At 40.7% G+C, this 15,000-nt stretch overlaps 1 protein-coding gene and 1 long non-coding RNA gene across 2 annotated transcripts in view; one reads left to right on the plus strand and one right to left on the minus strand.

Moving 5' to 3' along the window:
* Positions 1–15,000, minus strand: part of LOC135208995 (uncharacterized) — a 355,274-nt gene that overhangs the window by 151,377 nt on the left and 188,897 nt on the right. The gene's annotated exons all lie outside the window — the stretch shown is intronic.
* LOC135209268 (meteorin-like protein) overlaps positions 1–15,000 on the plus strand; it is a 138,327-nt gene that overhangs the window by 62,512 nt on the left and 60,815 nt on the right. The window contains exon 2 of the mRNA XM_064241975.1: positions 3,113–3,498. Coding sequence (XP_064098045.1) covers positions 3,113–3,498 — 386 coding nt within the window. The remainder of the gene's footprint in view (positions 1–3,112; positions 3,499–15,000) is intronic.

The following is a 15,000-nucleotide window of genomic DNA, read 5'->3' on the forward strand; positions in this document are numbered from 1 at the left end:
CGTCACACTTAATATTTCGACGGAATACTATTCCCGCACGACGGAGCGAAGGATGCGATGGAGAACTGATGGTAGATTTCTAAATGGGTCTACTCCTTGGAGTCGCGTCACCTTTTCCGAGCTATTTAGTCGATGGTCACGCGCGCATTTCTGCTCACCTTCCCTTCGGGAAATTCTAGATGCGACCTTGACTGTTCTGTGGTACCTATCAAGACCCAAATGAAGTGGGACCTGGTGCTCAGGTAGAATCCACAACCCGTATGTACGAATATTGGAAATCACAAAAAAAAAAAAAAAGTCGAAGTTTGTCGCCTGGTGCACTCGGTGTTAGCGATCCTTAAGTCCAGCAGGGTGGTAGGTGGCTGGTAGGGGGTTGGGAGAGGGACGCCTTTAACCTCATATGGTTGCATGAGTAAATAAAACAAAAGGAAAATTAGATGTTAAAGGATTCTTGTGTTGTGATTATCAATTAACCATTCGTTGGAAAAGAAGACCAACTAAGGACCAGCAAGATAGACCTGTGGAATGGTGGAATGGTCTCCTCCCGTCCCTTATGGAAGTATTACCTATAATAGTAGAGGTCTTTGCCTGTGTACGTACCTACATTCGTCCGCGATCTGCGCTGATTATTAAAACCAATGACCTCGGCTCTGATTTTGGAACCGAAGTTCCGGATGGAAATGTAATTGCGACCTGTGCTGGATTCTTCCGGCAAGATAACCAACTGTCTAGAGAGAGAGAGAGAGAGAGAGAGAGAGAGAGAGAGAGAGAGAGAGATCCCGTTAGCATCCATTAGACAACAAGTAATGGCGAACTTTCTGAAAAAAAGAATGACTTAATTGTTACCCGTTCTCTTCGACCTCCCACTTTCCTTTGTCCTTATTCTGCCCTTCTTTTCCTTCGTCTTCTTCTTCTTCTTCTTCTTCTTCTTCTCCTCCTCCTCCTCCTCCAAGGTCTCCCTTAAATAAGGGACGGCGGTCGGGCCCCTGCAGGTGCCAAGATTACAAACAAACCATTAACTCGGTGTGTGTCCTCATTACGCACGGGGCCCGCTATGGAAACTATTAAACGGGTACATTCTTTTTCTTGTGACGTGTGTGCTCATGTACTGACGTGTACGTGTGTGTGTATTACGTCATTTCAAGTGTAATTAACTTTTCGGTAATGATTTTAGGCCTAATTAAGTCCCATACTTAGGTCGTATGTGTATTTTTGAGAAAGGCTCTTGAGCTTAACTTGTAAACTTTCAAAAATTTTCTAAGGATTGAAATGGCCTTTGCATAGAGTTGAAGTTTTTTAACAGCTTCGTCTAACATTATCCACTGCAGAACCTCCATTGTTGACATTCTTGTCCCTGAACTGGATAACGTCAAAAGTGATGAATGATCCACAATACCTCTGCTAATCGTAGTATTATTCAGTGAGTTCCCAATCGCCGTATTATTCAACATGTCCAACCTCTGCACTCTTCAGCGGCCCTTTTATAATCGCCATTGAGATTCGCGGAGCATAGAAAATTTATCTGTGGGCATTTCGGAATATCAAATCTGATCTACTACACGAGCCCAAATGGCTGCCTTGTTCCTGTCTGTTTAGTTCATCAGCCAGACACCAGGGGGTTGACCGCGCGCATTATATCCACCCTCCTCGCGCGCGCCTCCTCCCCACCGACTGACCTTTCCTCCGCCCGAGATCCTTGGCAGACATCCTGGTGGAGGTTGCTGCTGCTGCTGCTGCTGCTGATGGTACATTCACAATCCTCATTAAATTTTAAGCTTAATTAGCGTCTTCGGTTTAGGAGGAGTGGTTGATGGACGCCAGATAAGGGAAAACAATAAAAGCTAGGATTAGCCGTTCGCAATTAAAGTTATTTTTATATTTCTAATGAATTTTACTTCAGAAGATACTTTTTTTATTATTAGATGTGGTTAATATCAACAAGCATTGTACAGTGTACAGACTTAACTCGGATTTTGTATTTATAAATACTGTGTATATGTAATCAAAGGCGAATCTCACTCTATTAAGTGGATAAACGACCGTATTTTCAAGTTAATCGTCATGATATTTTACATGTTTCATGCATACAACGTATGCGGTGTGCAGTTCCATTTAAACCACGGAAAAATAACTCCTTAAAAGACGAAACTCATTTTATGAATGGAGCATTTTAGAAAATGTTTGATTTGGACTTGTGTACTTAATTTTCAAATAATGATAAATGACAGACACTACATATTAAAAGGACGAGAAAACTAATAGTTTATGAAAAGTAATTTTGCAAACAGAAGAAACTTCGCGCCATTTAAAATAAATGAAATCTAACTCGAACGAAAAAATTTTGGTGAAAAAAAAAAGCTTCACAAACAGATCCTTTGGTTTCACATGTAAACAAAATTTTTTATCAATGTGAACGCCGAAACACAAAGCCCTAAAAAAGAAAACGAAATAAAAAAAAAAAGCCTCCAACAACATATGTTTTGCCTCTAGACATATACATGCCATATTAGGTGATAAAAAAAAGCTGCCACACTCCCTACAAGGGCCGCAACAAAGATGAGAAAAACTATATCGAAAAACTCCGCCATAAAATTCGAGGAAAAAACGTTAAAAGAATAAATGGCTTCGAAAACAGATATTTTGGTTTTAGCTGACCTCATCTCACGAACTGGGCCCTCTTTCGGGGTGGTTTTCTGCCAGATTGAAATTCTCGGAACTTATTTTCAAAAGGCTATTGATAAGTTGAGTGACCGAGGGATTTTTTTTTTTTTTTTTTTTTTTTTTTTTTTTTTTTGTTAAATACAAAAAAAAAAAAAATTTTGGGGGGGTCAATTCGAATATTTATCTCGCGGTGAAAGGGCACTTCAGGCATTATTCACAACTCACTCACTCATCACACACACACACACACACCACACACACACACACAAACACACACACACTTTATTTTGTGACATAAGTGTCCCATCAGACAGACATGTAAAATGCCTTCATTAATTAATTATTATTATTATATTATTAATATTAATTTTCTGTTTCTCCTTCGTTCATCCAATGAAATACTTGTCCTTATGATTATAATCATTCCTATGACCTGGTCCTTCCTCCACAGCGGTCTGGAGCAAGACGGAAGGGGCGTGCAACCGGTCTATCTGAGCTGCTCCTCGGGGCGAGTCGAGTGGCAGTACCCAAGAGCGGGCCTGCGAGTCATCCTCAAGTCCCCGCACAAGGACAAGGAGTTCCACGCCTGCATCAAGGCGGACAAGAAGTTCGGAGGCGCCCGCGTCTACCTCGAGGGACACAGGTCCCTCCTGCCCTTGTACGCTCCTGACGACGGGAGACCCACCGAGCTCCTCCGCTGCTTCACGAGCTACAAGGGCCAGGCCGCCCTCTACGTCGAGGCCGACCAGGGCGCCGACGATCTCAAGAAGCAAGTGGCCGCCTTCGAGTACGACCTCCAGAGCTTGGCGAAGGGGGCCTTGTACGACCCGATCGAAGGTGAGAGATGGATTCTGTTTTTTTCTTTTTTCTTTATATATAAGTGTGTGTGTGTGTGTGTGTGTGTGTATGATGAGCCTTCTATGTATGCGTATGAAAAACCCAGTGTCTTGAAACCTTTACTGCATAGGGGGTTAAAGTATGAATGTGGACGTTAACTTTTTATTTTTTTCTCTGAAAAAAAAAAAAAAAAAAACCAACAAAAAAAAAAAAAAACCTGTTCGAGACATGACCGGGACGAACCAAATTTGGTGCATTCCGGCGAAAACCGCCCTACCATTGTTGACCTGAGCAGTGGATTATGTGACTTTTAATTGACTGAACGTTGTGGGTCACAGCCGAGGCGAAGATCATTTGCTGACGCTGACGACAAGCTATTTTATGGCGGACAGACTGATGCGAGAAATTGGAGAGTGGAATTATGTGAGATAAGAAAACAAGTTTTGAATGGTGTGTGGAATAGTGGGGATGGTAAAGATAAAATGCAGACAATAGAGATAGAATTTGAAAGCGTCTCCATTAAGTGGAAACCACAAAGAAGGAGCAATGATTTTATGCAAAGAATGGAAAAAGGAAGGAAGCAGTAGGCTTGCTTGAGTATTTGGAAATGTGCACTGTATGGTGGTAGAATTAGATAAGAGGTGAGCAATAGAATTGTGGGGGGGGGGGGGGGTAAGCCATTTCTGAAACACATGAAGGAATTGTTAAGCCAACTCTGTTATTGGAGTGTAGGGAGGATGTTAAGAGTAAATTCAATAAAGAAGGCTGGAGCTACTGACACAGCAATGTGAGTTGAGTTGAATATAGAATTTAGGCCAAAGGCCAAAAACTGGGACCTATGAGGTCACATTCACGCTGAAATGGAAATTGACAGCAACAGGAAGAAAATCTCAAAGCTGCACTATGAATTAAGTGTTAGGAGAGGGTGGAAAGTAAGATGGAGAAAGAAAATATGAAAGGAGGTACAGCATAAGGAACGACAGGGGTTGCAACTAGGGGCCGAAGGTACGCTGCAAAGAACCTTTAAGTAATGCCTACAGTGCACCGCATGAGGTCCACTGACGGCACTAGCGTGATGTGAGAAGAGCTGACAGGGCCTCGAGAGATATGGATGGCAAATATTTTTGAAGCCTTCTGCACAGGAGGTACCGACACAGTTCTGCACTTAGTCGGCACTTAAGAGTATGAAAGCGGCTGTGACCTTTATGGGGAAACGGTTTAAGGTTGAAAAATGTGTTTGTGGTTATGGTAAGTCTTCGGAGAAGCCTCTCGCATTATATAATGGAGATGCGTTAAAACCTTCTTCGTACTAAGCGGCGTCTCGAAGAACTTGCTCCGTTAGATCGAGATGTAAGATTAGATAAAGAAAAAAAAAACTTCGATACATTCTCTCTCTCTCTCTCTCTCTCTCTCTCTCTCTCTCTCTCTCTCTCTCTCTCTCTCTCTCGACGATGGTGTACTTCAAAAGACAAGGCTTATCATAAAGATTATTTTCGAAGTTAGACATTGTTCGACACTGTTATCTTCTAGTTGTTATAGTTACGAAGTGATTGTAGTTATCGGACGAGGAAGTATTATTGCTTTTATCTTAGTATTTAAAATATAGTAAATAAGATTTAAAATACAGAATATAATCATAATAATGACAATACGCTCGTTAATTTTACTTCAAACTGATCGTTTACGCTTATGAAGTGATTTGAATGATAGTAAACTCTTAACTGGTGCAAACCTCGCTCAAAAAAAAAAATAACCGCTTGCATGAGGGCGAGCACACACACACACACACACACACATACACACGTGTATGTGTGTTGTGTATGCATGAATTTATGTCAGTATGTGGGAATATTACCGTACCTTATTTAACACCCAGGGTTTATTCCCGTAAAAACTGAACAACTCTCTCTCTCTCTCTCTCTCTCTCTCTCTCTCTCTCTCTCTCTCTCTCTCTCTCTCTGAGACAGTGCATTCGTGAGCATGTGTAGGCGTAGGAGGCCATTCCTCGCTGTTGATTTCAGACTATGAAAACAAATGAAAACGTGAGACCAGTTATCTCTGGGCAAATGTGCCATTTATATGCGGTTTTGAACAATTGTGCACATTTGGTCCTTCACAAGGAGGAAGGAGGAGAAGTAGAAGAGATGATAACCAGAAGAGGAATAATAAAAGAGGTAATGGTTGAGAAGTGGGGGAAAACATAGAGATAATAGTTGAGAAGTGAGGGGGGCATAGAGTTAGAAAATAGAAGAGGAAATGACTTAGAAGATTCAAGGACTGAATAGTTTTAGACTACAATCGAGAAGTGAAGTGCTTCATAGGGAAGGGAGGCAAATATTAGACACGAGAAGAGGTAGAAGAGAAGCCGAGAGAAGTGTTGAGAAGTAGACGGGAAGAGCAAGTCCTCGAGTCGAGTGGTAGACAAGCACTTCGTCTTCGTCCGAACCTCAGCCTCAAGTGTTATACTTATGAATCACTTGTTTATTGCTGTCTCTCCACGCTCGTTTACGAGAGAGAGAGAGAGAGAGAGAGAGAGGAGAGAGAGCAGCGAGAGAGAGAGAGAGAGACTTTTGACAGTGTGCAATAGCACAGAGAGAGAGAGAGAGAGAGAGAGAGAGAGAGAGAGAGAGAGACTTTTGACAGTGTGCAGTAGCAGAGAGAGAGAGAGAGAGAGAGAGACTTTTGACAGTGTGCAGTAACAGAGAGAGAGAGAGAGAGAGAGAGAGAGAGAGAGAGAGAGAGAGAGAGAGACTTTTGACAGCGTGCAACAGAGAGAGAAAGAGTGAGAGATAGAGACAGAGAACCATTGACAGTGTGCAGCTGAGAGAGAGAGAGAGAGAGAGAGAGAACCATTGACGACAGTGTTACAAGGAATTACAAGGATTAGGATGTCTCAAAGACTTATTAGTTCATCTGAGGAGACATCTTGTCCTCACTTTTACTGTTTTACTGTTCATTCACAGTGTCCCAATGATTCTGTCTAGCTTTCTTTGAGCAGCAGCAGCAGAGAGAGAGAGAGAGAGATTATTGACAGTGTTACATATGAGCAGGGTCAGGAGCGCGTGTGGTATTTCTTTCGTGGCATCCTTCAGCCTGCCCCCCCCCCCCCCCCCCTTTTTTTTTTAAGCGTTTCTAGGGCACCATATCGTGCAAGTGTTTTCATCTGCAGAAGGAAAACAGCGCATGTGTGTTCGAGCGATTCATCTTCCGCGGTCTTGAGAGGGCGCGGTAAGCTTGCATTGGTGTTGAGAGAGGAGGTTAAGAAGGAGACAGTGATAGACAGAGTTATACAGAGTTTTATATGAAAATAAAATGGTAGCTGGATCCCAGGAGGCTAAATATTTGTACAGAGAGAGAGAGAGAGAGAGAGAGAGAGAGAGAGAGAGAGAATTACACTAAATCCACCCCTCAATGAAAACAGTTTCTGTGGTCTTGTGTTGTCGCGTCAGTGGAACTTTTTATTCAATTTTTTGTCTATTTTTTTAAGGAGGGAAAGCAGATGTGCATTTATAAACAAATTTATTCCTCTTTAAGGAATAAACGCCCCCTTAAAACTCGCTTATATAACGAAAAAATAGGGGGTTCCTGTTCGCTGACCCCATGTTAAAGAAGAAAAAAATAGATATAAAAAAACATTTATATAAAAAATAAAACCTTGGCATTATTGTTCGAGGGATCTCCGGCTTGCCAAATATGGGAGGTTGTTTGTGCAGTCTTCGTCCCTTAAGAGAGGGCTGTGTGTGTGTGTATGTGTATGTGTGTGTATGTTATGTTTACAAAAAAAAGGTTTTTAAAAAAAAAAGTTTCTGTTTACATTCAGTGACTTCTGCTTCCTCTATGTCTTTCAAGTTTCTTTTTCTGTACTGTCATGGTCTTTTTTTGTGGGGGTCCTCCTACCGGTGGTCTTTGACGTAGTCTTAGATTCTGTAACTTCTATTGGGGCTTCATTCATTGTTTTCGTTTCTTTCTCCCTTTCGTAGTCTTTTCTTCGTTCTTTCAACTTGTTGGCCTTCATTTTTCGCCCCCTTTTTATCCATTGTTTTATTCGTCTTGTAGTCTATCATTCTTGTGTATCCCCCCCCCCCCCCTATCGTTTTATGATTCTTGTCTGCTTCTTTTTCGCTTGTATCCCATTTTCGTTTCCCCCTCTTCTTATGGCTTCCTTCCCTCTCATTTGTCTACTGCTTCCAGGGCTTTATTTCTCTTCTTCCTTATCCTTTTTCTACCTTTCCTTACATTCTTCCAATCTTTCTCTTCGTTTTCCTGTGGCCGCCTTCTCTCTCTCTCTCTCTCTCTCTCTCTCTCTCCTTCTTCGAAACGACCCAAAGACAACCATTATCGCTATCACGATCAGCCTCCCTCATCCTTATGAAGATCCCCCATCATCATGGGGTACCACTTGCCTCCTATCTTCTTCATATCTTTTTTAGACGCAGAGGCCAATCATGGGTCGAGGAACCCGATGCCCACCTCTAGCCCAGGCATGAAGGAAAAAAATAATTAACATACAAATAAAGTGGAGGGGGGAAAATGAACCTGCATAATTAATTGGGAGAGACAGTGTAACCATTTGTTTTTCGATGGCTGGTTGAGGTTAAATTGGCGTGGTTAAGGTGCGAAAGGTATTGTGGAGGTCTGGTGTGGGACTGGGGACTCTGCCCAACCAACAGAGACGTACGTTTTTATGTATGTTTATAATTACATATATGTATATATTTGTTTGCTTTTTATACTTGTTATTTTGTGTTATTTACTTCTTTTCTGCTACTTTGTGAATGCCGATAACTCTATTCGATGGAAGGTAGCTTTGTAAATAAACGGCCTTCTAGGCTTGTTTGATATGAATGTACCCTCATTTTGAATAATAAAAAATAAAAAAAAAAAAATTAATAATAATAATAATAATAATAATAATAATAATAATAATAATAATAATAATAATAATGGTTATAATAATATTAATAACAATATTTACTTGCTGTATTAAGATAAGTGCACAGGATGGTATTACTGTTCTCATGTTTGCCATAATATCCTCTAAAAATATGTAATCTCTTTGGTCAAAAGAGAAGCAGTTTAGTCTAGAGTCACTCTAGAGTCGTCTAGAGTCTGGGGGACACTAGAACATTATCTTCGTTCCTTTAATATCCAAGAAAATAAATATTATCAGCGAGTCTTTAGATAAGGAGTTGTTTTGTTTCGTAAGCCCGTTGTTGACCTCTTCTTAACCTTCAGATAAGTAATCTTTGGATTTTGCCGACTTAAGTTTTCGCATGCGCAGTCGGAATTTCCTTAGTTAGGCCTGTGGCTTGTGTTGGTAACTTGCTGAGCCTGGGGGTATTCAAAGAAAGAAATGAATTGGGCCTAACGATTCTTCGACCTATATGCTGATAGGCGGCTGAACGTTTCCTAGCTAAGTTAACAATACCCTTAATTATTTAGTAATAATTTATAAGAAATATATTTTGAAGCTTGGCTTATATGTGTTCCAACATTGTCTGTATTTAAGTTATCGATTCCTCTGGTGTTTAGACATTGGTTCCGAATTTGGGTTCCTCCTCACAATGAAAAATTTATTTTATTCAGCTCCAGAAAAAAATTATTTCAACTCCAAAAAAATTATTATTTCAAATCCTGAAAATAATTGTGGCTGTTTTCACCAAATGTAACTTTGTATTGAATTTAAAGCAATGAAAATTTTTTGAAAATGTTTTATAGATTTACTTATACTTACTTTGTGCAGGAATATGCAAATATTAAATGTATTACGTCGTCCTGGGTATGTCAATGATATCTGGGGGTCATTGGTATAGTCAAGTTTGGCAACCACTGGACTCTATGAAACATTTTCATGCCAGGAAAATAAATTCAAGTATTGTGACTGCAACTTCCTTACTAGTCATTCTAATTGGGCATCCACTACTGAAACGATTTAACGCTTAAATCCAGCAATCATTACTGCTTTCTCTTACTCAACAACTGAAACATTCCAACGAACAAGAAAGTTGCGTCATCGTCTTGGGGACATGGCGTCACCCCTCCCTCCAGCCTCACCCCCAAAGCCCTACGATTATCCAATTGAAATCTCATTAAACCTGCAATACGTCACAAAGAGGGACGATAAATAAAGGCCGTAATGAGGGACTTTGAAAGGCCAAGGGTCATTTGTGCGTAGAATGGACGGACGCTGCTGCAATTATATACGCCCTTTTGACGTAGATATTTGTAGATGGAAATGGGTTTTGGTGGCGTTGTGAATTCCTTTAAGCCTGTGCAAATGTATTTTCCTCTATTTATAGGTTTATTATACACTGAGAAGATTGCAGACAAATGTGTTTTTAATGTATTAACTACGATGACTTCAAAAACGTACCGAAGCTTAAGCTAAGTGCCTTACGGAGCTGATATTAAAAGCATCATTATAGTCAAATCAAAATGTCGTGGCGGGTGACAGGATGTTTCTCCCGGACTATTATATCGTTCGCAGTTAAGGATATTTTGGTCATTTTACTCCTAAGGAAACCGACCTACTTAAACCTCAAACCTCAGCGGTAAAGGCGAATTAAGCCAAGCGCCCAAATGGGAGTTTTCGCTCCCTATTTATCACAGATTTTGTTTCCATTTCTTCTAAATAGCGCCTCAGTGGCGTGGTTGGTATGGTGTTGGCGTCCTACCTCGGTGGTCGTGGTTCGGAAGTCACGTAAAGCCGTTGGTCCTGTTGCTGAAAAACCACTGGTTCCATGCATCGTAAAAACACCATACAAACAAACAAAACAAACATTTCTTCTAAATGCGACCTGGAGTAACCTTTGCGCGTGTGTTTGTGTGTGCGAATACAGACCGAAGTATTTGTAGGGGGGAAAAGTTCCCATGATTTAGGACCACAGCTTCTCGTCATTTTTGTAGCTTCGTATTACAACGGCTGCTACTAAATGCCATTAGTTAATAGCTTGTAGAATTAAGGGAGAGCAGTAGGACCAGAATTAAAAGTAGCTTGCAGTAACAACAGCAGCGGTAGGAACTGTAAAAAAAACAGCAATAGCTGCAGTGGAGGGGATAATCACAGTCAATGCGGCAAAGGCAGCGAATAGCAGCATCGACAGAAAAGAAGCAACGAGAACTGCACCAGTGGAAACCGTAGACTATATTGATCAGTAAGATACTTATTGATGAAAATGTAAATTTAACACTTACTTTTCTGATAACTACTTAACTACAATTATCATTGTAAAATTATGTAAATACGATGACATGAACTGTAAATCTGCATTTATGTATTTTTCTAACAAAAGATAAAAAAAAAAAATTGGAAACCGTAGTAGTAGTAGTAGTAGTTATGGCACTTGTAGTAGCTGTAGCACTTTTTTTTAGGAGACTTGGAGTACTATGCGGACACAAATGCATTAATCCACTAAGTGACTCTTGACCTTTCTCTCCCCACAGAGACAAATGTGAAGAGAGAGAGAGAGAGAGAGAGAGAGAGAGAGAGAGAGAGAGAGATACGGCACGTAACTTATCGCATAGATCAGACACAGAAAGAAAGAAAGAAAGAAAAAGAAATAAAAGACGAGTAAGATTGACGCTTTATGGGTGTGACAGGAGGGAGTGGCTTCGAAGACGCTTAACCCCCCCCCCCCCCCCCCGCCTCCCCCCTACCCCCTACCTCCACCCTCCATCCCACATCCCAAGTAGCCCCCGCTCGGGGCGCAACTGCAAACTTGTGTTTTTCCCCCCCACTCCTTAAACCAAACCGGCGACCCCCAACCCTCTTCCCCTCGACCCACCCCACGCCCACCCAAAACCCCCAACTTCTCATCCTTCTTTCCACCCTCTCTGGCTTCATTCCTCATCTCTCCTTTATGACTTCATTCTTAATATTTTCCTTCCTTAAAGCTTCAACTCTTCATCATTTCCTCTCTCTCTCTCTCTCTCTCTCTCCCTCCCCTCGTATTGTCGCCACGCCTACCAAATCAAGCCTGATGTATGTTTACTATCGATGACGTCAGCGCTATTATTCGTTTGCTCTTTTGTTTAGCGTCGACGTCTTCTGTCGAATTGGCGGTAAAAAACGACAGGAGATATTTTAAGACTCCTTCATTTATCTCTTTATTTATTTCCGCTTCTTTTGTGAGAAGATGAAATTCTTTAAGTTTTCAGTAACGTTTCGCATTCATAATTATCCGCTTAAGTTCACTATATTTCTCTTTGTTTACATTAGAATGTCTTTTGGTCAAGACTGAGAGTGGTGCTGCTTGCGCACTACACAACAAACATTTGACGTAAGGAGCGAATAATGGTTCTGACTGTCAGTCGACTGTTGTGGCCTACACTTAGGCTGCTGAGAGAGAGAGAGAGAATGCTGACGCAAAAGATTAATATTCTGCCATAGTATGTACCATCTTATAGTCTTATAGTATAATTAATAACAACAGGAGGGCCTTTCAGAAGTAAGCCTGGCGTCCCCCCCCCTACCCAAAAACTGACACACACACACACACACACACACATACACACACACACACACACACAGTGTGTATAGACGACTTTCTGTTGCGCCAATCATTTCACATTCCTGAAAATTTGTGTTAATGGTACCATTAATCTTCTTTTCAGAAACCCTATACATATACAGACACCACCCAATTTCTTGACGGCCCTTTTTCAACAGCACGCTTCCACATGCGCACAACAGCTGCGCAAACAAACGCGCATGCTTACAGAATCCTGCTCATCACGAGAGAGAGAGAGAGAGAGAGAGAGAGAGAGAGAGAGAGAGAGAGAGGCCTCTCGTACACTCACTTTTGAGTAGTAACTGTGCTATTTTGCTTGTGCTGTTCTCTCTCTCTCTCTCTTCTCTCTCTCTCTCTCTCTCTCTCTTCTGGAGGAATGATACCTCGATCTTCACAACCGAGGAGCACGTACTGGATCCCACAGGCGGGGAGGAAACCCGGAGCGTCTTTACTAAAATGAGGAGCTTGGTTGGAGAGAGAGAGAGAGAGAGAGAGAGAGAGAGAGAGAGAGAGAGAATATTAGCAAAACTGTCAGAGGTGAGAGGTAATAAAGATGTCTTCAAAATGTAAAAACCAACATTATTATAGTTAAAACGGAATGACCTCGATGAGGCAATTCTCACCTTCTAAAAATATCATCTGGCTGCCTTTCCACTTCTCGGTTCCTCTCAGCATTTAACTTTTTTTTTTTTATCTTTTTTCATTATTTTTTTTTTCTCATACTTTGTTTAGTTTAAGCCGTTCTCGGACACATCACTCCTTCTCATGCATATGTTAAATGGCCTTCTCTCATACCCTCATTCCTTTATTCCTTCTCACTCGTCCACTCACATCTCTCCCTCATACACTCATTCCATCTTTCTCATAAGTTCATTCCATCGCCCTCATAATCTTATTCCAACTCCATCACCGTTATTCCATCTCCCTCATCTCTCCTTCCATCTCCCTCATACGTTAATTCCATCTCCCTCCTAACCTCATTCATTCTCCCTCATACACTCATTCCATCTCCCTCATAACCTCATTTATTCTCCCTCATAAACGCATTCCATCTTTGTCATATGTTCATTCCATCGCCCTCATAATTTTATTCCAACTCCATCACCGTCATTCCATCTCCCTCATAACCTCATTTATTCTCCCTCATAACCTCATTCCATCTTCCTTATACGTTCATTCCATCTCCCTCATACGATCATTCCATCTCCCTCATAAACGCATTCCACCTCTCTCATAACCTCATTCATTCTCCATCATAACCTCATTCCATCTCCCTCATAAACTCATTCATTCTCCCTCATAAACTCATTCCATTTCCCTCATAAACTCATTCCATCTTCCTCATACGTTCATTCCTTCCTCCTTCCCTCCCTCCCTCTTTCCCTATCTCCCCCCCCCTCCCCCCCCCCCCAATCCCCTGCCTCCTCAGGGACTCCCGGGATGTCACTCCGAGAGATGGACACCATCTTCCTCGCCTTGTGTCCCTTTTTGTCTCACCTCCGATAATCTCGAGTAATCCCGTAATCGCGCCTCCGTTTTCGCTGTTTTTGTTTACACTGTCACTGACGTATTTGTTTGGGAGTTTTTACGTTGCGGAGAGAAATGAGGGACGGCGGTTTCTACGACTGTTGCCCCCCCCCCCCCCCTCTCTCTCTGTCTCTCTCTCTCTCTCTCTCTCTCTCTCTCTCTCTCTCTCTCTCTCTCATTTTTGCGGTTGGGTTTTTTGTGTGCTTTCATATGTTTATAATAATAAGAATAATAATAATAATAATATAATGATAATAATAATAACTAATAATGTGGAGTAAAAATTATATGTAAATATTTAGAAGTAAACAAGTTACAAAGTGATTTTAAGGGTTTCTTTCTCATAATAATAATAGTAAATTATTATTATTATTATTATTATTATTATTATTATTATTATTATAATTACGTCATGACTTGACAAAATTAGAAATATGATGTTTTTTTATTTCTACATATGGTTCGCCACATCTCTCTCTCTCTCTCTCTCTCTCTCTCTCTCTCTCTCTCTCTCTCTCTCTCTCTCTCCTGTATGTCCGTGTGTTCCCCGACTGGCTTTCTGTCTGAAGGAAAACACATTAATCGTTTTTAATCATTTAAATTTAGCCCGGCCTGCTGCGTTTCATTCGCGAAAAGATCCTGCAAAAGCCGAGTGTGAATTAACCAGCGGCGGGAACTTTTTATCACGTGGATTATTTTCAACGTTTTTTTTTTTTTGTTTTTTTTTTTTTTTTCTTTCTTTTTTTTTTTTTTTTTCTTTTTTTTTTTTGGGGGGGGGCGGGTTGGGATGTGGATCGGTGTTAATGACCACCAAACGATGTTGCGACTGCTCGTTACATGTGTTTATCAATTTTTGCGTCGCTGACTTGCTTTATTATATCCATCAATTTTGTATTATTATTATTATTATTATTATTATTATTATTAGATTATTATATTATTATATTTATACTTCAGGAAGTCAAGGCCCTCTCTCAAGCATAACTTTATTATTATTATTATTATTATTATTATTATTATTATTATTATTATTATTATTATTATGCAGAATATGAGGCCAACGCGGAATCAGAGGAATTTATTTCAGGTGACAGAAATTCCTTTCTCGGATGTAATGTGGTTCGGATCCCACAATAAGCCGTAGGTCCCGTTGCTAGGTGACCAATTGGTTCCTAGCCACATAAAAATATCCTTCGGGCCAGTACTAGGAGAGCTGTTAATCAGCTCAGTGGTCTGGTTAAACTAAGATATAATTAACTTTATGCAGAATATGAAGCCCACCAAAGGGGCCACTGACTTGAAATTCAAGCTTCCAAAGAATATGGTGCTCATTAGGAAGTAAGAGGAGGTAAAGCGATATACAGAAAGAAAGGATCCCACTTATTAAAAAAGAGAAAAAGATATTGTATATCTTTTTATGTATGCCTTGGAAAGGCTTTTTGATGATAACAGTTATAATAATTCT

The sequence above is a fragment of the Macrobrachium nipponense genome, chromosome 37 (assembly GCF_015104395.2).
Source record: "Macrobrachium nipponense isolate FS-2020 chromosome 37, ASM1510439v2, whole genome shotgun sequence".
In the NCBI taxonomy this organism is placed as follows: Eukaryota; Metazoa; Arthropoda; class Malacostraca; order Decapoda; family Palaemonidae; genus Macrobrachium; species Macrobrachium nipponense.